Source organism: Nerophis lumbriciformis, linkage group LG04, assembly GCF_033978685.3.
Source record: "Nerophis lumbriciformis linkage group LG04, RoL_Nlum_v2.1, whole genome shotgun sequence".
In the NCBI taxonomy this organism is placed as follows: Eukaryota; Metazoa; Chordata; class Actinopteri; order Syngnathiformes; family Syngnathidae; genus Nerophis; species Nerophis lumbriciformis.
In genome coordinates this window covers 35,476,717-35,498,256 of record NC_084551.2, presented here as the reverse complement: position 1 = coordinate 35,498,256, position 21,540 = coordinate 35,476,717, and the positions used below count along the sequence as shown (strand labels likewise).

At 41.7% G+C, this 21,540-nt stretch overlaps 1 protein-coding gene across 3 annotated transcripts in view; it reads left to right on the top strand.

Annotated features, from left to right (window-relative positions):
* creb5b (cAMP responsive element binding protein 5b) overlaps positions 1-21,540 on the top strand; it is a 182,793-nt gene that overhangs the window by 138,245 nt on the left and 23,008 nt on the right. For 2 of the 3 annotated variants that reach the window (XM_061953645.1, XM_061953638.1), the window contains exon 8: positions 16,429-16,770. The exons of the other annotated variant lie outside the window; for it this stretch is intronic. In XM_061953645.1, coding sequence (XP_061809629.1) covers positions 16,429-16,770 — 342 coding nt within the window. The remainder of the gene's footprint in view (positions 1-16,428; positions 16,771-21,540) is intronic. 3 annotated transcript variants of the gene reach the window in all.

The following is a 21,540-nucleotide window of genomic DNA, read 5'->3' as shown; positions in this document are numbered from 1 at the left end:
TTGCCTGCTGTGTGTTAGTGTGGCCTCTGTGGTATTTTAACTCCGGTGGTCACAACACAGAGGAGTTGATGCGTTGAGGCTAAAGTCAAGTTGGCTGCCAGGGCTGACTTCTGTTGTAATTGGGGTAAAAATGTACAAAATAATATATCATTTGTAGCGATTGACCGAAATAGTTTTTACTGATTATTAGTAGTCAATTTGGAGCAATATTAATTTGCACTTGCAGTAAAATATATTCAAACATGAATAGTATAAGTCAGGGCAGGGAACAGGGGTCAGTACTAGTGCCTCACAATCCGAAGGTCCTGGGTTCGATCCTGGGATCAGGATCTTTCTGTTTGGAGTTTGCATGTTCTCCCCGTGACTGAGTGGGTTCCCTCCGGGTACTCCGGCTTCCTCCCAATTCATGCACCTGGGGATAGGTTGATTGGCAACACTAAATGGTCCCTAGTGTGTGAATGTGAGTGTGAATGTTGTCTGTCTATCTGTGTTGGCCCTGCGATGTAGGGGCGACTTGTCCAGGGTGTACCCCGCCTTCCGCCCGAATGCAGCTGAGATAGGAACCCCCCGCGACCTTGTTAGGGACAAGTGGTAGAAAATGGATGGATTGATGAAAAAACGTAACGGCACAAACTGAAATTTTTATTGTACAAACCAGCATATACGTGACAAAAACAAACAACAACATCATTTTAATATTTACAATGATAAGGGGGGCCAACTTCATGCAGGTAAAAAGTAATTGTTTGACAGCACTACTTTATTGTCACTGTTATAGGAACACTGAACAATAGTTTGGCATCTCTTTGCATTTAGCAGCGCTAAATATTTTATTAAAAATATAAAGAAAAACACAATTATTTACAAGTTGGGAATACAGAGATAGGCTTCAGCACCCCCCGCGACCCCGAAAGGGACAAGCGGTAGAAAATGGATGGATGGATTATATATGCCAGTAAACGGCTAGATAAGGATTTTAAGTTGTTCTTTTAACACATTTTTTTAGGATACGTCGGACACAGGGCATGATTTACTAAGGGTTTGCAAGTACTAAACACGTGCAAACATGATAGCACACACCAAGGTGATCTACTAAACTTGTGTTAAGTGGATTGCGTCTGTTAAGTGATCAGAATAAGGCGTGCAATTCATTTTGCGTCTCTGTCTTCATTAATATGCAAAATTGATGCCGATCATCAAAACGTCCACAACAATCGGAGGAGAAAATGCAAATATAATCATTTAGCATGTGCAATGTGATTTATCAATCACCGTTTTATGAGCACTATTTTGCGTTTTAAGGACATGCAAACTGACCGTTCCACACACGGCTGCAGGATCAGTCCTTGAGTTGCACAGACAAGAATCCTGTGTCATACGTGTGTGTGTGAACATTTTGACGGTCAGAAATTAAAAAAAAAATATTGCACATATTGTCTAATTTCCTTTTATAATTTCATAGCTGCTGGATGACTTGGGAGGCTGATTAAAACAAATGCTTTTTTTTTTATGTTGTTACTTTTTTTTAAATTTAGGAAATATATTACTATAATATCTCTATGAAAGACGTCTTTCATTGTGCATTGTTTTTGCATTCCAGACGCATGAATAAACTGGTGATGCGATGCACAGCCTCACGCACAGAATTAAGTGTCAGTGTGCATGTCATGATCCGTAGTCCGGATCATGTTTTGTTTAGTTATGTTCTGTTAATTTTGGACTTCTTTAGTTCCCGTTTAGGCTTCCTTGTTTGTTTTTGTCACCATGGCGACTTATTGTGTTCACCTGTCTCTGATTAGTGCTCGCCCACTCACCTGCTTCCCGAGCACTAATCAGAGGCATTATTTAAGTTGCCTTTGCCAGTCAGTCGGCCTGGTTTTACTGATTATGTCACACCGTTTACATCTCGTTCTGACCAAGTAATTGTCCTTGTCCATGCCATAGCTTCTGCTAAATAGTAGCTCCATGTGTTTTAGGCACGCTTGCCTTTTTTGTTGTGTTGTTTGTGTTTTTGGTAGTTGAGTGATTTATGTTAATAAATCCAAGCCGACCTTTACGCCTTCGTCCGGAGCCGTCTTTTGCATCGAGAGAACGAACCGCAGCAAGCTGCAACCCCCACGTGACAGTGCATACTAGGGGTGTGGGAAAAAATCGATTCGAATTCGAATCGTGATTCTCACATTCTGCGATTCAGAATTGATTCTAATTTTTAACAAATCGATTTTTTTTTTAATGTTTTAATTTAATTTAATTTTTTTAATTTTATAAAAAAAATTAAATTTTTAAATTTTTAATTTTTTTTTAAATTTTTTCAATCTTTTAATTTTTATTTTATTTATTTTTTTTATTAATCAATCCAACAAAACAATACACAGCAATACCATAACAATGCAATCCAATTCCAAAACCAAACCCGACCCAGCTACACTCAGAACTGCAATAAACAGAGCAATTGAGAGGAGACACAAACACGACACAGAACAAACCAAAAGTAGTGAAACAAAAATGAATATTATCAACAACAGTATCAATATTAGTTACAATTTCAACATAGCAGTGATTAAAAATCCCTCATTGACATTATCATTAGACATTTATAAAAATATAAATAAATAAACAATAGTGTCACAGTGGCTTACACTTGCATCGCATCCCATAAGCTTGACAACACACTGTGTCCAATATTTTCACAAAGATAAAATAAGTCATATTTTTGGTTCATTTAATAGTTAAAACAAATTTCCATTATTGCAATCAGTTGATAAAACATTGTCCTTTACAATTATAAAAGCTTTTTACAAAAATCTACTACTCTGCTTGCATGTCAGCAGACTGGGGTAGATCCTGCTGAAATCCTATGTATTGAATGAATAGAGAATCGTTTTGAATAGGGAAAAAAATTGTTTTTGAATCGAGAATCGTGTTGAATTGAAAAAAAAAAAATCGATTTTGAATCGAATCGTGACGCCAAGAATCGATAAAGAATCGAACCGTGGGACACCCAAAGTTTCACAGCCCTAGTGCATATGTTTCTGTTGTCGAGATTGTGATTCAGAAAAAGTGTTACAGATTATAGATGTGTGCTGCTGGTTGAAACGCATCGAACACATGATGAATGTGCAGAAAGTGATCAAGTGTCTTTGTGGTAAAATCCTCGTTTAAAAACAAGCGGTTTACACCACTTGTCAATTGCACACGCTGTCTTAGTGAATCACATGCAACACGTCCACTCATAGTTTGCACTATTTTATATTTTGCACACAATGTTTATTACGTGGTATTTGGATCTTAGTAAATCAGAATGTTTTATGCTGCGGTAACGCTATGGTTTTTCACTACATCACAATAACTCACCAAAGCTGCGAGTCTTGCAGACAGAGGCTTCTTGAGCGACTCCATCGCTGCAGTAGCAAAAACAAAGCGGGATCAGTAAAATGCCAGGAAAGAAGGACAAAAACTTGATTTCCCAGCAAAAAATAAATTGTGCATGAAACGAGCATCGCTTCCTAATTAACATAACATGGTGTCAGAGTTCAGGACTACACGCCTACAATGACCAAAGAATGGCAAAGCCGTTTGAGTTTGCAATCCAGCGGAGTGTCCGCGTTGGAGGCAGCGCCTTTAACACTTTCGGGCGTTACAAAACCTCTGGTGTCCAGTTTGAAAGCCGGAGACAAAGGAAAGAAACACACAGACTTAGCAATTTATCGATCATCGCCTTCCCGGTAAGGTTTATTCAGGTGTACTCGAGAGGAGGCTACGCCGGATAGTCGAACCTCGGATTCAGGGGAACAGTGTGCTTTTCGTCCTGGTCGTGGAACTGTGGACCAGCTCTATACTCTCGGCAGGGTCCTTGAGGGTGCATGGGAGTTTGCCCAACCAGTCTACATGTGCTTTGTGGACTTGGAGAAGGCATTCAACCGTGTCCCTCGGGAGGTCCTGTGGGGAGTGCTCAGAGAGTATGGGGTATCGGACTGTCTGATTGTGGCGGTCCACTCCCTGTATGATCAGTGTCAGAGCTTGGTCCGCATTGCCGGCAGTAAGTCGGACACGTTTCCAGTGAGGGTTGGACTCCGCCAAGGCTGCCCTTTGTCACCGATTCTGTTCATAACTTTTATGGACAGAATTTCTAGGCGCAGTCAAGGCGTTGAGGGGATCCGGTTTGGTGGCTGCAGGATTAGGTCTCTGCTTTTTGCAGATGATGTGGTCCTGATGGCTTCAGCTGGCCAGGATCTTCAGCTCTCACTGGATCGGTTCGCAGCCGAGTGTGAAGCGACTGGGATGAGAATCAGCACCTCCAAGTCCCAGTCCATGGTTCTCGCCCGGAAAAGGGTGGAGTGCCATCTCCGGGTTGGGGAGGAGACTCAGCCCCAAGTGGAGGAGTTCAAGTACCTAGGAGTGTTGTTCACGAGGGTGGGAAGAGTGGATCGTGAGATCGACAGGCGGATCGGTGCGGCGTCTTCAGTAATGCGGACTCTGTATCGGTCCGTTGTGGTGAAGAAGGAGCTGAGCCGGAAGGCAAAGCTCTCAATTTACCGGTCGATCTATGTTCCCATCCTCACCTATGGTCATGAGCTTTGGGTTATGACCGAAAGGACAAGATCACGGGTACAAGCGGCCGAAATGAGTTTCCTCCACCGGGTGGCGGGGCTCTCCCTTAGAGATAGGGTGAGAAGCTCTGCCATCCGGGAGGGACTCAAAGTAAAGCTGCTGCTCCTCCACATCGAGAGGAGCCAGATGAGGTGGTTCGGGCATCTGGTCAGGATGCCACCCGAACGCCTCCCTAGGGAGGTGTTTAGGGCACGTCCAACCGGTAGGAGGCCACGGGGAAGACCCAGGACACGTTGGGAAGACTATGTCTCCCGGCTGGCCTGGGAACGCCTCGGGATCCCCCGGGAAGAGCTGGACGAAGTGGCTGGGGAGAGGAAAGTCTGGGCTTCCCTGCTTAGGCTGCTGCCCCCGCGACCCGACCTCGGATAAGCAGAAGAAGATGGATGGATGGATGGATCGCCATGTTATTACATTTATTTTAATTTATTGTTTAATTGATTGACGTATTGACTACCAGCCCAGTGCTACAATTGTATTACATTTTTTAATGACTCTGGACATCTCATTTAATGCTTTTTAATGCCATTTAAGGCTTCAATTTTCACAAAATCCATTTGTTGACTTAATGCTTATTAATGCCCCGCGGAAACCCTCCGGCGGTTCATAGCAGACAGAATTAAACCCACCCTTGGTCAAAGAAGTCGTAATGACATCAAAATCGCACAAAGGAAAGGAGATGCATAAGAACGGGGCATCATGGCCAATGTGGCCGTGGTGCATATCATTTTCCCAGCGGCACACGGCCAAACTAAGAAGCATCGAGAGTCATGGCGGTCGCGGCGGTCGCGGCGGCCGTGAAATTGCAGGAGAGAGAGAAAGGGGGGCAGCTGAGCAGACTGAAGAAGAATTATCACAAGAACTCAAATAAATGCCCTGTCAGATATCCCAACATATTTGGTGAGTATTATTGACAATGACAGTAATTTTTATTCTTAAATAAAACAAACAAAAAAAAGGGACATTTTCTCATGCAGGGCAAAAAGATGCTTGAACAGTGGTTAGTACAATTTACTGTACTTTACTAATGATTATTGTTGTTTTAGTACTAAATACTGCTATCAAATGTGTATATACAGTATCTGCTGATGTTCTGTTGTAGCAAAAAACAAACCAATACCGATTAAAAAGGCAGATACCGATATACAGGTACTTCAAAATGCCAAATATCGGCGCCGATAATCGGTCAATCTCTAATCTTTTGTGTCACTATGTGAGGAATTTCTCTCATGACAAAACAGAAACTATGCTCAGCCAAAACAGGCTCAGCAAGGTCATCATTGTCTCTAAAATAGTTGATATATAGTTAATATGCAGGAATTGAGAATGTAGAGAAGACTTCTGGTAAAAAGCTTTCCACGAGCAACAACTGGTGTGTGTGTGTGTGTGTGTGTGTGTGTGTGTGTGTGTGTGTGTGTGTGTGTGTGTGTGTGTGTGTGTGTGTGTGTGTTCTTGTATTTCTACCCTTCTTGAGACATCAACAAGGAAAAGTACCTTCCATATGAGGACCGAAGTTAGGACCGAAATCATGGTCCCAATACAGAAAACCATTGCATCTAATAGAGAGTCAAATACTAGAGTCTGTGAACATTGCTCCAAAGTCAGGATTGTTGGTTGATTTAATGCGCATACAAAAGTAAACATTGACAGGTGCAAAAGCAGCAATAAATGATAAAACAAGACGGCAGCTAAAGAAGCACTTCCCTGTTTATACCCGAAAAACCCGCCAGGTGAACCAGCTGATTTTACAACTTCCGGTGCTGACGTAAGAAAACCCGCGTCCCATATGTGACCATAGGATGAACAAATACATCCTATGGTCCTAATAACTTTTTTGTGTGTGCTATGTGTATTGAGGTTTTTTTTCCTGGTCTCAGTTTGGACCCCCTGCCTGGGAGTCCAGCCTTAGACTAAATATTTTTTTTACTGAAATTACTGAAATGTGCCCTCTTTGGCCAAAATTAATAAAAAAATAAAATTATATATATATATATATATATATATATATATATATATATATATAAACATACTGTAATAACTTGAAGTAAATAATGAAGATTAAACACCAATTACAAACAAAAAATTCAACAACAAAAAAATAACTAAAAGCAGCCTTTTTCTCACAATGTGTCGACTTTTTTCTTATAAAATTGGTAACAATTTCTCATATTTTTTCTGTTTCTGTAATATTGCAATATTTTTATTACTTTTCTATGTAAAGTATTACTTTTTAATGCAAAATGGTGACATTTGTCATACAAAATTCAGACTTTTATCGCAATATTGCCAATTTTTTGTGTTGTTCTTGTAAAATAGTGACTTTTTTTGAGTAAAATTATGACATTTGTCATAATTTTGCCAAGTAAAAATTCCCATTATTATTATAATATTGCCAAAATGTTAAAGTTTTCATGTAAAATTGCGACTGTTATTGAGTAGAATTCCAACTTTTATCATAATATTGCACAAATGTTCAGTTTTTCTTGTAAAAGTTTGACTTGCGTTGAGTAAAATGACGACTTTGCTAAGTTTTTCTTGTGAACCTGTGACCTTTTTAAATGATAAATGGGTTGTACTTGTATAGCGCTTTTCTACCTTCAAGGTACTCAAAGCGCTTTGACACTACTTCCACATTTACCCATTCACACACACATTCACACACTGATGGAGGGAGCTGCCATGCAAGGCGCTAACCAGCACCCATCAGGAGCAAGGGTGAAGTGTCTTGCTCAGGACACAACGGACATGACGAGGTTGGTACTAGGTGGGGATTGAACCCGGGACCCTCGGGTCGCGCACGGCCATTCTTCCACTGCGCCACGCCGTCCTTTTTCTTGTGAAATTCCAACTCATTTTTCACAGCAAGCTTTTTTATATTTGCACAGTATGTATATATTATTCATGTTGAAAATACAAATCTTTATATATCTAGAACAGTGTTTTTCAACCACTATGCCGCGGCACACTAGTGTGCCGTGAGATACAGTCTGTTGTGCCGTGGGAGATTATCTAATTTCACCGATTTGGGGTAAAAAATATTTTTTGCAAACCAGTAATTATAGTCTGTAAATGATGTGTTGTTGTTGAGTGTCGGTGCTGTCTAGAGCTCGGCAGAGTAACCGTGTAATACTCTTCCATATCAGTAGGTGGCAACAGGTAGCTAATTGCTTTGTAGAAGTCGAAACAGCGTGGGGCAGCGTGGAGGTAAAAGGGTGTCTAATGCTTAAACCAAAAATAAACAAAAGGTGACTGCCCCTAAGAAAAGGCATTGAAGCTTAGGAAAGGCTATGCAGAACGAAACTAAAACTGAACTGGCTACAAAGTAAACAAAAACAGAATGCTGGATGACAGCAAAGACTTACTGTGGAGCAAAGATGGCGTCCACAATGTAACATCCGAACATGACATGACAATCGACAAAGTCCCCACGAAGAAGGATAAAAACAAAGTAGATGCGGGAAATATCGCTCAAAGGAAGACCTGAAACTGCTCCAGGAAAATACCAAAAAAAGAGAAAAAGACACCAAAATTGGAGCGCAAGACAAGAACTAAAACACTACACACAGGAAAACAGCAAAAAACTCCAAATAAATCACGGCGTAATGTGACAGGTGGTGACAGTACACCTACTTTGAGACAAGAGCTATAGCGATGCATGCTTGGTTATGGTTTAAATTCATATCCAACAATTGCGACAACGACTTTTTAATGTCAACTGAGTTTCGTTGTTTAATGATTCTGCTGGTGGTGTGCCTCCGGATTTTGTCAACACAAAAAATGTGCCTTGGCTCAAAAAAGGTTGAAAATTACTGATCTAGAAAGGGTGATCCTAAAGAGATAGGCATTATTCGGAGGTCTCAAGAAGGTAACAAATACAAGAACGTGTGTGTGTGTGTGTGTGTGTGTGTGTGTGTGTGTGTGTGTGTGTGTGTGTGTGTGTGTGAGTGAAAGAGAGGACAGGGCGAGCTGATGCGTCTAAAGTATTGTGATCCAGACCAGCTGGATGGCGTTCCCTGTGGGAATCATGAATGCAGAGGTTGTTAAAAGATATGGAGCCCCGGACGCTCTATGGACTTACTGACAGCAGCTGGGAGGAAGGGGGAAGGGAGTTCAGAGAAGGAATGAAAGTGTGGGATTCACAGCAGTAGCCTTGAGTTAAGTTTTTTTTACAAAAAGTTGTAAATCAAACAGAATTGAAATGCATTTATGCATTCATGCGCTGCGTTAGACAAAACAGTTATTACTCTTATTCATGCCTACGTGCACAATCCATGAAAGTTGGTATGTCTGCGACATTTGAACCCTTCTTGCACACTGTCCACTTGTGTGTGTGTATTATCTTGTCCGAATGCCATGCTTAAAGGAAAACAGCCTCTTGAGGAAAACTCATGTAGGTAAACACAAACAACTTAAGAACACCTTGAGAGTGTTTCTGTCTGGTCTGTGGCAAAAGAACCACCACCTCTGTCAGGGCTAAGTAGACCACACGCCTAAAGAAACAAACCTGCTGCTGGGTCAACAGTCTGCGGCGCACACCTTGCCAGAGAACTCATCTTGTAAGCAGACATCGAGACACACATGAGCAGAGAGGGAGCTTATTAGGAATATGAAGAGGAAAGACGTGGACCGGGCAATGAGGGAACGTGACGAGAGAGAATGACAGGACTGAAGGGGAGACAGAGGACAGACTAAGTGCTTTGATTTATGGAGCGCTTCGTCTTCTTATCTAGTCAGAGCATGTAGCCATTAAAGCTGTTGGTCATCAACCTGCTCAAGGAACTTATACAATTCTGGAATGATTCCTCTGTGGAGAATGTAGGGTGGGACTATTAAAACTGGCAGGTTCAGTTCAAAACATGGGAGGCAAACATTACATTCCATCTATCCAATTTCTACCGCTTGTCCCTCTCGGGGACGCATCAGCTGCATTCGGGCGGAAGGCGGGGTACAACCTGGACAAGTCGCCATCTCATCGCAGGGCCTACACAGATAGACAGACAACATTCACTCTCATATTCACACACTAGGGACCATTTAGGTCTTAGCAAATTCCTAAAAACACTAGAGTGCTCCTGTTGAATAGAGGAACTTGGACCACTGTCAACACAATGGCAGATCCTTGCATTGACATTTTAACCTTGGTAGCAAACGGAGAAAACTGTGGTCCAAACTTGTGATTTACATAACTGAGGTGCTCCTCAAGGCAACCCTTTAAGGCTATGTCTACATTAAGCCGGATAACCCCTTAAACAAATAATTATTTAGCCTAAGCCCCTTGTCAGCCACACTAAACCAGCGTTTAAAGGGGAACATTATCACCAGACCTATGTAAGCGTCAATATATACCTTGATGTTGCAGAAAAAAGACCATATATTTTTTTTACCGATTTCCGAACTCTAAATGGGTGAATTTTGGCGAATTAAACGCCTTTCTAATATTCGCTCTCGGAGCGAAGACGTCACAAGTTGACGTCACATCGGGAAGCAATCCGCCATTTTCTCAAACACCGAGTCAAATCAGCTCTGTTATTTTTCGTTTTTTCAACTGTTTTCCGTACCTTGGAGACATCATGCCTCGTCGGTGTGTTGTCAGAGGGTGTAACAACACGAACAGGGACGGATTCAAGTTGCACCAGTGGCCCAAAGATGCGAAAGTGGCAAGAAATTGGACGTTTGTTCCGCACACTTTACCGACAAAAGCTATGCTACGACAGAGATGGCAAGAATGTGTGGATATCCTGCGACACTCAAAGCAGATGCATTTCCAACGATAAAGTCAAAGAAATCTGCCGCCAGACCCCCATTGAATCTGCCGGAGTGTGTGAGTAATTCAGGGACAAAGGACCTCGGTAGCACGGCAAGCAATGGCGGCAGTTTGTTCCCGCAGACGAGCGAGCTAAACCCCCTGGATGTCTTGGCTCACACCGTCCCTTATGCCACCGAAGATGATCAAGAGAAGAATATCGACCCTATCTTCCCTGGCCTGCTGACATCAACTCCAAAACTGGACAGATCAGCTTTCAGGAAAAGAGCGCGGATGAGGGTATGTCTACAGAATATATTAATTGATGAAAATTGGGCTGTCTGCACTCTCAAAGTGCATGTTGTTGCCAAATGTATTTCATATGATGTAAACCTAGTTCATAGTTGTTAGTTTCCTTTAATGACAAACAAACACATACCAATCGTTGGTTAGAAGGCGATCGCCGAATTCGTCCTCGCTTTCTCCCGTTTCGCTGGCTGTCGTGTCGTTTTCGTCGTTTTCGCTTGCATACGGTTCAAACCGATATGGCTCAAGAGCTTCAGTTTCTTCTTCAATTTCGTTTTCGCTACCTGCCTCCACACTACAACCATCCGTTTCAATACATTCGTAATCTGTTGAATCGCTTAAGTCGCTGAAATCCGAGTCTGAATCCGAGCTAATGTCGCTATAGCTTGCTGTTCTTTCCCCGATGTTTGTTTGTGTTGGCTTCACTATGTGACGTCACAGGAAAATGGACGGGTGTTTATAACGATGGTTAAAATCAGGCACTTTGAAGCTTTTTTTAGGGATATTGCGTGATGGGTAAAATCTTGAAAAAAACTTCGAAAAATGTAATAAGCCACTGGGAACTGATTTTTAATGGTTTTAACCATTCTGAAATTGTGATAATGTTCCCCTTTAAGGTCCCCCTCCTTGGATAATTTTTTACACGGGAAAGTGCGCCATGTATTTCTTAAATCTCCAGCTCTTAGCTTTGTATGGACTCATTGATCGTTTACAAACTGAGTTCGGAGAGGAAGTGACATCAGAAAGAACGTTCTACAGCCAGCTTCATAACAACCCGTTCGGTAACTCGCCGGCAACCACTAGAGAAATGGAGACGAGTCATCCAGACATGCCCGTGTTTCTCCTTCTTGTACATGTGCAGGCGCTTGTGGAAATCACACATGAATGAATACCTTAAGAGAAGGAAACGGGCGATTGCAGCTATTTCGGATACAACACATTTCAGACGGCAACATAGCAATGTTGAGCGACGGTTTTCGATAAGCCCTGGAAGAACGGCAGCCTGGTGGATATGTTTGTCAACGAGTGTGTTGTGTAAGAGGAACGGCTGTGATTCTAATTAGTGAAAAACTTTGTCCTTTTGTCGAAGGAGAGACAACGAAAATGCAGGCTCCCGTGGACAAGGGAAGACTGCGAAAAATAGCGAATGCATTTGGACTGGCAAAGCAGACTGTCAGTTATTGTCCGCGATGTATGTTGAGCGATTACTCAACGTCTAGTTTTGTACTCCATAACTATTGTGAAGCCATGAAGTGGTTGCGGCCGTCAAGTACGACCGCCAATTTCAGCCTACAAGCACAGTGTCCTGTTGTTGGTTGCTGTAAAATCTTCTTTATCACATTTTTTACTTTAACACGTCCATTAAAGATATGATTCATGTATGATGGCTCAGGTGTGATTCACTATAATAGTCTAACAGCTGCTGATGGTGAAGCAAACAAGGTTTACTGTTAAAAGAAATGTGGCAATTGTCTACATTGAAACATAGGGTAAGGATACCATTCCAGGTCAGAGGTGACAATGACGCACGCATTTTTTCGCGCATGCGTACTAGGTCGCGTTGTGCCGGCGGACGGAGGGGGGGAGGGGGTCTTAAACGGTGGCATTGTTGTGTGTGGACACGGATAAGGTTAGGTGGGATTTTACCCTTGATAACCTAGTCCTAGCCCAGTGTAGAAGGGGCCTAAATCCTCTCCTTTTTGGAAGTTATTTTTCGTCATGTGATTTATGTGACTAAGGTGTTGCTGTGTTATTACCATGAATTGATTATCGTGGACCCCGACTTAAACAAGTTGAAAAACTTATTCGGGTGTTACCATTTAGTGGTCAATTGTACGGAATATGTACTGTACTGTGCAATCTACTAATAAACGTTTCAATCAATCAATGTAGCTTGTTTACTTCAGAGGCAGTCAGTATTCATCTGTTCAACTTCTTTGGTTGTACTAGTGATGTTCCTCAATTCAAGGTCAGTTCAGTTAAAAAACTTGTGAGACATTAACATTTTTGCAGCAGATTATCACTTTTTTTTTTTCAGAAGGTCCTTAAAAACAGCAGAGCGCTCCTGTAAGTCTGACAAAATAAATAGACCAACATTTAAATGTCTTTTGCCAGCGGCTCTGTTCACACAAATGTATCTTTATTTCAAGCATAATCCTTCTTTTCTCTTCTTTTACACATTTCTTAAGAAAAGCTGTCAAGAATACGAGTTACCGTATATTAGGACATGGGCGGTTATTTGCACAAGGCTTTTATTTATTTTTGCACCAGCCTGCACCAGGCCATTATTTGGTTACAATGGTTACTGTCCAGTATTTTTTTTTCGTACAAAAAACTTTAAATGTAAAAGCTATTGTATACATACAAACAAAAAAAAACAAAAGAGATCAACATGAGGTAGGCTATCAAAAGACAAGAGATCAACAAGGCCTCAACATGGCAGTAGTGCAACAATTGTCAAATAGAATACCAATACTAAAAATAAATAAAGCAGCCTACCGGGAAAAATAAAATTATGGTACCAAGTACTCAAGTATAAAACCCACCATCAAAACAGAACAATAATACTGTCACTTAAATAAAATAAAGGCTACAGTACTCCAAGTTTTAAATAAAGCAGCATACGTGTACGTTGGACCTCCTCGCTAGCATGGGAATACTTCGCCGGCTACATCCAGCGGCCTTTGAAGCAGCGGAGTCAAGTACCAGCGGGGACCATCGACGGAAGACGTCGGCCCACGTAACGTCTGCTGTTACCGTAATTACCAGAATTACTGCACCTTTGCTTTTCCTTTTAGCTTATAAATTGCGTTTAATGAAATCAATATGATTTTAATCTAAATTATGCAAATAACAGCCCATGGGCGGCTATTTGGACATGGGCGGTTATTAGGAAGAGGCGGTTAATTCACAAAATGGGGTCAGACCCCGGGCGGCTATTAGGACATGGGCGGTTTTTTGCACAAGGGCGTTTATTTGGTAATATACATGTGATTAATCACAAATAAATATTGCATCAACCATGTATACCGTATCATCTAAACCAGTGGTCCCCAACCTTTTTGAAACTGCGGACCGGTCAACGCCTGACAATTTTACCACAGACCGGAGGGTAGGGGGGGGCAGGTAGCAAAAATGATGGGCGACGGGGAGGTTTGATTGTTATGAAATGATAATAAACGTGAATCCACTGTGTACTCAGCCCATTACATACATAAAAAATCACGTGGAAAAATATATCAATGACAACAACCAGCAATTCCACACTACTTTCTTTATGAATGTTATTTTTCAACAGCTGAAATAAAGTTGCCCGTTTAAACCGTCAGATAAACCTCCTGCATGTTTGTGTGCCCCAGACTCTCAAGCTCTCCCCTCCCCTCTCCCTCACCTCCCTCTGTCTATCTGTGTTGGCTCTCTGATTTTGGTTGTTATGGTAACGTTTACATGCCTTCAAAATAAGATGCAGCTACAACATTAAAAACGAATATTAAGTGCATGAGAAGTTTAACTCACCGTAACGCTAAATCAATGGGAGCCCTGAGCCTGTTTCTCTGCAACAAGACGGTCCTAACTGGGGGTAATGGAAGACAAAGACACCCCAAGTGTGTTGCTTATGTCCAGTCTGCTACATTGTTTTGTTTTGGTGTCTGTCACTGCAGAAAATCCCGCTTCACACAGATAGGATGTCGGAAATGGCTACAGGGTTTTCAGTGCTGTGGTGGCGAATTCGGGGTATTCTGCCTTGACTTTAATCCAGAACATTATTGTCTCAAACACGTTTAAGGCTGCCGTCATTTGCGATCTCCAGCAGTTGATCTTCTTGCACAGACATGCTGGATTCACCTGCTTTGTCAACAAATGGGTCGCGGATCCATTCCTTCGCAGTTCGTGGGTCCTTTGAAGTTGGGAAGTAGCGCTCAAACTCTTTTAAAAGCACAGACAGGTGATCGTGCAGCAGCTTGGGGAATGAAGGCACAGGCTCAGTCTCACACAAAATACCCGTCAATGTTTGAGAGCCGGTCGCCGCATATTATACTGAGCAGGCTTGGTGCGTGGGAATCACCTGTTGCGATGAATCCATATTTCAAGTATTGCTCCTGGTATTGTCTATTAAAAGCTTTCTTTTTGTTAGAAGTCGTAGGCTGTTCTTCTCTCTCTTCGATGTGCATTTTCCCCTTCACAAAGAAACTTTTGAAAGACGTCTGTTTTTTACTAATTTTGCAAGCAGGGTTGAATTTTGGCGCTCAAGTGACGAAGATATAACCGAGAGAATCCGGTCATTTTTCAAAATAAAAAATAGTTTTCAAAATAAAACATCGTTCAGGCTCAGATAATAAATAAAACGGAAATAACTAATTATTTCTTGTGCGGCCCGGTACCAATCGATCCACGGACCGGTACCGGGGCGCGGCCCGGGGGTTGGGGACCACTGATCTAAACAAGACGTCTCAGTGGCCTTGTGGGTAGAGTGTCCGCCCTGAAATCGGTAGGTCGTGAGTTCAAAACCTGGCCGAGTCATACTAAAGACTATAAAAATGGGACTCATTACCTCCATGCTTGGCACTCAGCATCAAGGGTTGGAATTGGGGGTTAAATCACCAAAATGATTCCCGAGCTGCTGCTGCTCACTGCTCCCCTCACCTCCCAGGGGGTGTAACAAGGGGATGGGTCAAATGCAAAGGGTAATTTCACCACACCTAGTGTGTGTGTGACTCTCAGTGGTACTTTAACTGTATACGCAGATTCATCACGCAATTTATGTTGACTGTACCTGCTTGTTCTGTCTCTCACACCCACTGGTGACGTGGAGAGATGCAGCCACTAATGCACACAGTGCTCAAAGTGTTACGAACGCAACACAAAGGTTACTTTCAAGTTGGCAAACAACAGAGAATTTGTTATGATGCGCATTTTAAGATGATGACGATCAATGAAGCCAAGTCCATCCATCCATCCATTTTCTACCGCTTGTCCCGTTCGGGGTCGCGGGGGTGCTGGAGCCTATCTCAGTCATGGAGCAGATAAGAAATATGATACTCTTTTTTTATTGGGATTTTCACTGATACTTAAAACATGATTCAAAAATAAGTTGTCTAAAACAATATTAAAAAAAAAAAGAAAAGAGTCTTGATCAAGATGGGTCGTTTTGGTCATCTTCTTTTCGAGGTAATACGGTACAAAACACACAATGAAGTTCTTGTTAATGTCAACATGAACACTGACTTGTGAGAGTCCAGCAAATGTAAACAGTTGAAGTAATGCTGACTTAGCTGGTATGCTAGTTTGGATAATTAGTTAACTTGCCTAATTATATTCACTTTCCATCAATGTTTATCTAGAATCTTTCTTTGAGGCGGTATAGCTCGGTTGGTAGAGTGTCCATGCAACTTAAGGGTTCCAGGTTCGATCCCTGCTACCACCATCCTAGTCACTGCCGTTGTGTCCTTGGGCAAGACACTTTACCCACCTGTTCCCAGTGCCACCCACACTGGTTTAAATGTAACGTAGATATTGGGTTTCACTATGTAAAAGCGCTTTGAGTCACCAAAGAAAAGCGCTATATAAATATAATTGTATGTGAATGGACTGAACTCCTGTTTGCATGTGTTTACTATTGGCCGAGGTCATGTTCTTCTTCTTCAGGCTAGTTAAGACTAAATTCACAATTCATCACATCAAGCCTCAATTCCACACAATCTTCAAATGATATCCACCCTTAGATCATTGATGTTAAACAATAACCTTTTTTGTCCTTTTTTTCTACTCAGAGGCTGAAAGCTGCACTTTCACACCACCCGGGCGCCATCACCAATGGAAACATGAACTCCATGGGCCACATGATGGAGATGATGTCGTCGCGGCAAGAGCAAGGCACCCACCATCACATGCACTCGCACTCACACTCGCACTCTCATCCGCACCAGCACATGCAAGCACCTCCCCACGCATACCAGCACCACGGCCATCATCACCACAGCCAGGGGCACGGCCAGGGTGGCCACCATCACCCGCAGGCACACAATGCCCATCACAACTCCCATAATGCTCACCTCCATTCCGGGCACCCCCACCAGACCTCGCCACACCCTGCAATGCACTCCGCTTCACAGGTAAGATTTTATCCCTCATTTGTTTGTTCCTATCTGGAAAGATTTTGGAGTATAAATGAGATGATGATAATAAAACCGTACTGCAATGAACAGGGACAGCGCTACACAGAGGGGACTAAAGCCCAGTCAGAAATTGTTTGACCCCAGACCCCAGTTGAGACCCCAGCATTTTCGGGCCCTACTTTGCAAACCCAACTTTTCTTACCTATCGGTACCTGCTGTGGTGTATTTGAGATCTGCATAAGTCCTAAAAATGTAAAATCAAACCGTGGAGGCATTGCGGAGATATAAATTAATACTCCCTCCTCCCTAATAGCGCAGCCACACAAATAAGACCGCTCACTAAACAGGAGAGCTTCCTGACTCCCAATTGTCTCCGCAAGTCAATCTTTCTTAAACCTATCACTGGGCTGAGTCCATCTTTCTGTGGCCAATCACACAACCGTGTCCATCTTTCAAAAACTCCTATCAAAAGCCTGTGTGTGTAAAAGCATTTATATTGATCTACAAACCCCGTTTCCATATGAGTTGGGAAATTGTGTTAGATGTAAATATAAACGGAATACAATGATTTGCAAATTATTTTCAACCCATATTCAGTTGAATATGCTACAAAGACAACATATTTGATGTTCAAACTCATAAACTTTATTTTTTTTTTGCAAATAACAATTCACTTAGAATTTCATGGCTGCAACACGTGCCAAAGTAGTTGAGAAAGGGCATGTTCACCACTGTGTTACATGGCCTTTCCTTTTAACAACACTCAGTAAACGTTTGGGAACTGAGGAGACACATTTTTTAAGCTTCTCAGGTGGAATTCTTTCCCATTCTTGCTTGATGTACAGCTTAAGTTGTTCAACAGTCCGGGGAACTTCATTGTGGTATTTTAGGCTTCATAATGCGCCACACATTTTCAATGGGAGACAGGTCTGGACTACAGGCAGGCCAGTCTAGTACCCGCACTCTTTTACTATGAAGCCACGTTGATGTAACACGTGGCTTGGCATTGTCTTGCTGAAATAAGCAGGGGCGTCCATGGTAACGTTGCTTGGATGGCAACATATGTTGCTCCAAAACCTGTATGTACCTTTCAGCATTAATGGCGCCTTCACAGATGTGTAAGTTACCCATGTCTTGGGCACTAAAACACCCCCATACCATCACAGATGCTGGCTTTTCAACTTTGCGCCTATAACAATCCGGATGGTTCTTTTCCTCTTTGGTCCGGAGGACACAACGTCCACAGTTTCCAAAAACAATTTGAAATGTGGACTCGTCAGACCACAGAACACTTTTCCACTTTGTATCAGTCCATCTTAGATGAGCTCAGACCCAGCGAAGCCGACGGCGTTTTTGGGTGTTGTTGATAAACGGTTTTCGCCTTGCATAGGAGAGTTTTAACTTGCACTTACTGATGTAGCGACCAACTGTAGTTACTGACAGTGGGTTTCTGAAGTGTTCCTGAGCCCATGTGGTGGTATCCTTTACACACTGATGTCGCTTGTTGATGCAGTACAGCCTGAGGGATCGAAGGTCACGGGCTTAGCTGCTTATGTGCAGTGATTTCTCCAGATTCTCTGAACCCTTTGATGATATTACGGACCGTAGATGGTGAAATCCCTAAATTCCTTGCAATAGCTGGTTGAGAAAGCTTTTTCTTAAACTGTTCAACAATTTGCTCACGCATTTGTTGACAAAGTGGTGACCCTCGCCCCATCCTTGTTTGTGAATGACTGAGCATTTCATGGAATCTACTTTTATACCCAATCATGGCACCCACCTGTTCCCAATTTGCCTGTTCACTCTGTGGGATGTTCCAAATAAGTGTTTGATGAGCATTCCTCAACTTTATCAGTATTTATTGCCACCTTTCCCAACTTCTTTGTCACGTGTTGCTGGCATCAAATTCTAAAGTTAATGATTATTTGCAAAAAAAAAAATGTTTATCAGTTTGAACATCAAATATGTTGTCTTTGTAGCATATTCAACTGAATGTGGGTTGAAAATGATTTGCAAATTATTGTATTCCGTTTATATTTACATCTAACACAATTTCCCAACTCATATGGAAACGGGGTTTGTATAGTGTAAAACATATATTTGTCTGATTGTGATTGTGTCTTTTGGCCGCCCAATATTATTTATATTAACTTTCTTTATATAAAATATTAACTTAAAAATAATTTTATAATATAATATTATATTACCGTATTTTCTGGACCATAGGGCGCACCGGACTATAAGGCGCACTGCCGAAGAGTTGGTGTATTAAGGTCTTTTTTCATACAAAAGGCGCACCGGATTATAAGGCGCACTAAAAAAGTTATATTATGATTTTTTTCTCAATTTAAAACATTTCCTTGTGGTCTACATAACATGTAATGGTGGTTCCTTGGTCAAAAGGTTGTAGAGAGGATGTTTTACAGACCATCTTCAAGTCGCTTTCTGACAGTCGCTTCAGGATTCACCGTTTTGTGGGCGGTTTTATTTACGTGACTCCCTTTCGGCAGTGTCTTTTCCCCGTCATCTTTGTTGTAGCGGTGTAGCGTGCAAGGACGGGAGGGGAAGAAGTGTCAAAAGATGGAGCTAACGGTTTTAATGACATTCAGACTTTACTTCAATCAACAACGGAGCAGCATCTCCTCATCCGTGGCTCACTAGTGCAACAATGCCGGAAATGTGTCCCGTGAAAAACCGTCCGACTGGAACTCTCCAATAACTAAAGTTCCGTAGGTGAATAATGTTAACTCACTACACCGGTATGTTTTTAGCGGATCCATATCGAGATATAAGTTAGAACATTACGCTACTTTATATTAGAAATGGCAACAGCAGAGGATGAATGCCCCAAAACAAGAAGATAGTGAAAAAGAAGAAGCTTATCGACTACGGCATCGGCCCGGACTACAGTGGCGGACGTGCGCAAATGTTCAGGACATATGCAGATCTCAAATACACATCAGCAGGTAGCAGAAGGTAAGAAAAGTTGGTTTTGCATAACATTGTGAAACAAAACGCCAGATAATATGTCTGCTAATGGGTGCCATTTTGCGGTCCTTACACACACACCATAATAATACTAGTATCTCTGACTACGGTAGCCGTAATGGGCCGACAATCCATCAAGTGGTGCGGCTTCAAAGTCATACTAAAATATTTTTACATATTTTTGAGCGCTGTGTGTATTGTTCTTTATTTTCAACGGAACATTTAAAGTTTTGTTGTTGTTTACTTGAGTCATATTGCATGCACGTATCTTTTATGTGTGACTACCATCTACTGGTTACACTTATCATTACATCATGTACCAAATAAAATTGCTTCGAGGTCAGTAAGCACAACCAAAATTATTCACATTAGGCGCACCTGCGGGTTGTAAGGTGCACTGTCTATTTTTGAGAAAATTAAAGGATTTTAAGTGTGCCTAATAGTCCGAAAAATATGGTAATATTATATTATTAACTATTATATATTATTATATATAATAGTACATAATAGAATAATAACTTTTTTGTCCCGCCCCTAAACGCACAGGGCCGAGCCCATCTTTCCTAAGCCTATATGAATATATGAGGTCGGGTCGCGGAGTCAGCAGCCTCAGCAGAGAAGCCCAGACTTCCCTTTCCCCAGCGACGTTGTCCAGCTCCTCCTGGGGACTCCTACCAGTCGGACGTGCCCTAAACACCTCCCCGGGAAGGGTTCGGGGGGCATCCTGACCAGATGCCCAAACCACCTCATCTGGCTCCTCTCGATGTGGAGGAGCAGCGTCTTTACTCTCCTAATGTTATTTACTACTTCTGCTTTGGTATGGTGCAGACTAACAGTCATACATACGCTCAAACTGTTGAACTCAGACTGGGGCAGCAAGTTCATCTTTCAGCAGGACACCGACCCAAATTAGAGAAGTGCTGCAAAGAGGAATGGCCGAAACTGCCCAAAGATAGGTGTGCCAAACTTGTGGCATCGTATTCAAAAAGACTTGAGGCTGTAATTGCTGCCAAAGGTGCATCAACAAATATTGATCAAAGGCCGTGAATACTTATGTTCATGTGATTTTAAAAATTTTAACAACCTTTGCAAAAATGTGTTAAAAAAAACAAACACAATTACACATTGTTATTATTATATTATTGTGTATACAATTTTGAAGACAAAAATTAATTGATTCTATTTTGGAATAAGGCTGTAAAATAACAAATTGTAAAAAAAAAAAAGAAAAAAAAAGTGAAGTTTTGTGAATACTTTCCAGATGCACTGAATGGACAATTTAGATTCTTAACATTAACATAACACAGTGCTTCTCCATTATATTCTGTTACGCCCCCACCTTAGAAGAAGAAAACATTCCATGCCCGTGCCCCCCATGACTACAAATGGTATCATCTGTCTATAAAATTGTTATAAGTACACCTCTGTGTAACATTGTATCCTTATTAACGTTAAAGAAAACAAAGAAAAGAAAAAATAAATAAATATAGATCAACTTACAGCAAAGAATAACTTTATTAACATTGTTTTTAGTCTGTAACAGAAAATATTCAAACTGCATCAGTTTGCCTAAAATTTAAAAAATGATATATCATAATTTAAACCAGGGATCCGGCCCGCCAGCGTCCAAAATCCGGCCCGCGGGAAGTCCCAAGTATAAAAAAATAAAAAAAATAAAAATTGTCTTTTCTTATCCACCATCTAATATATATATATATATATATATATATATACAGACCGGCCCCCGGCCAAATTGTTTTAACCCAATGCGCCCCCCGA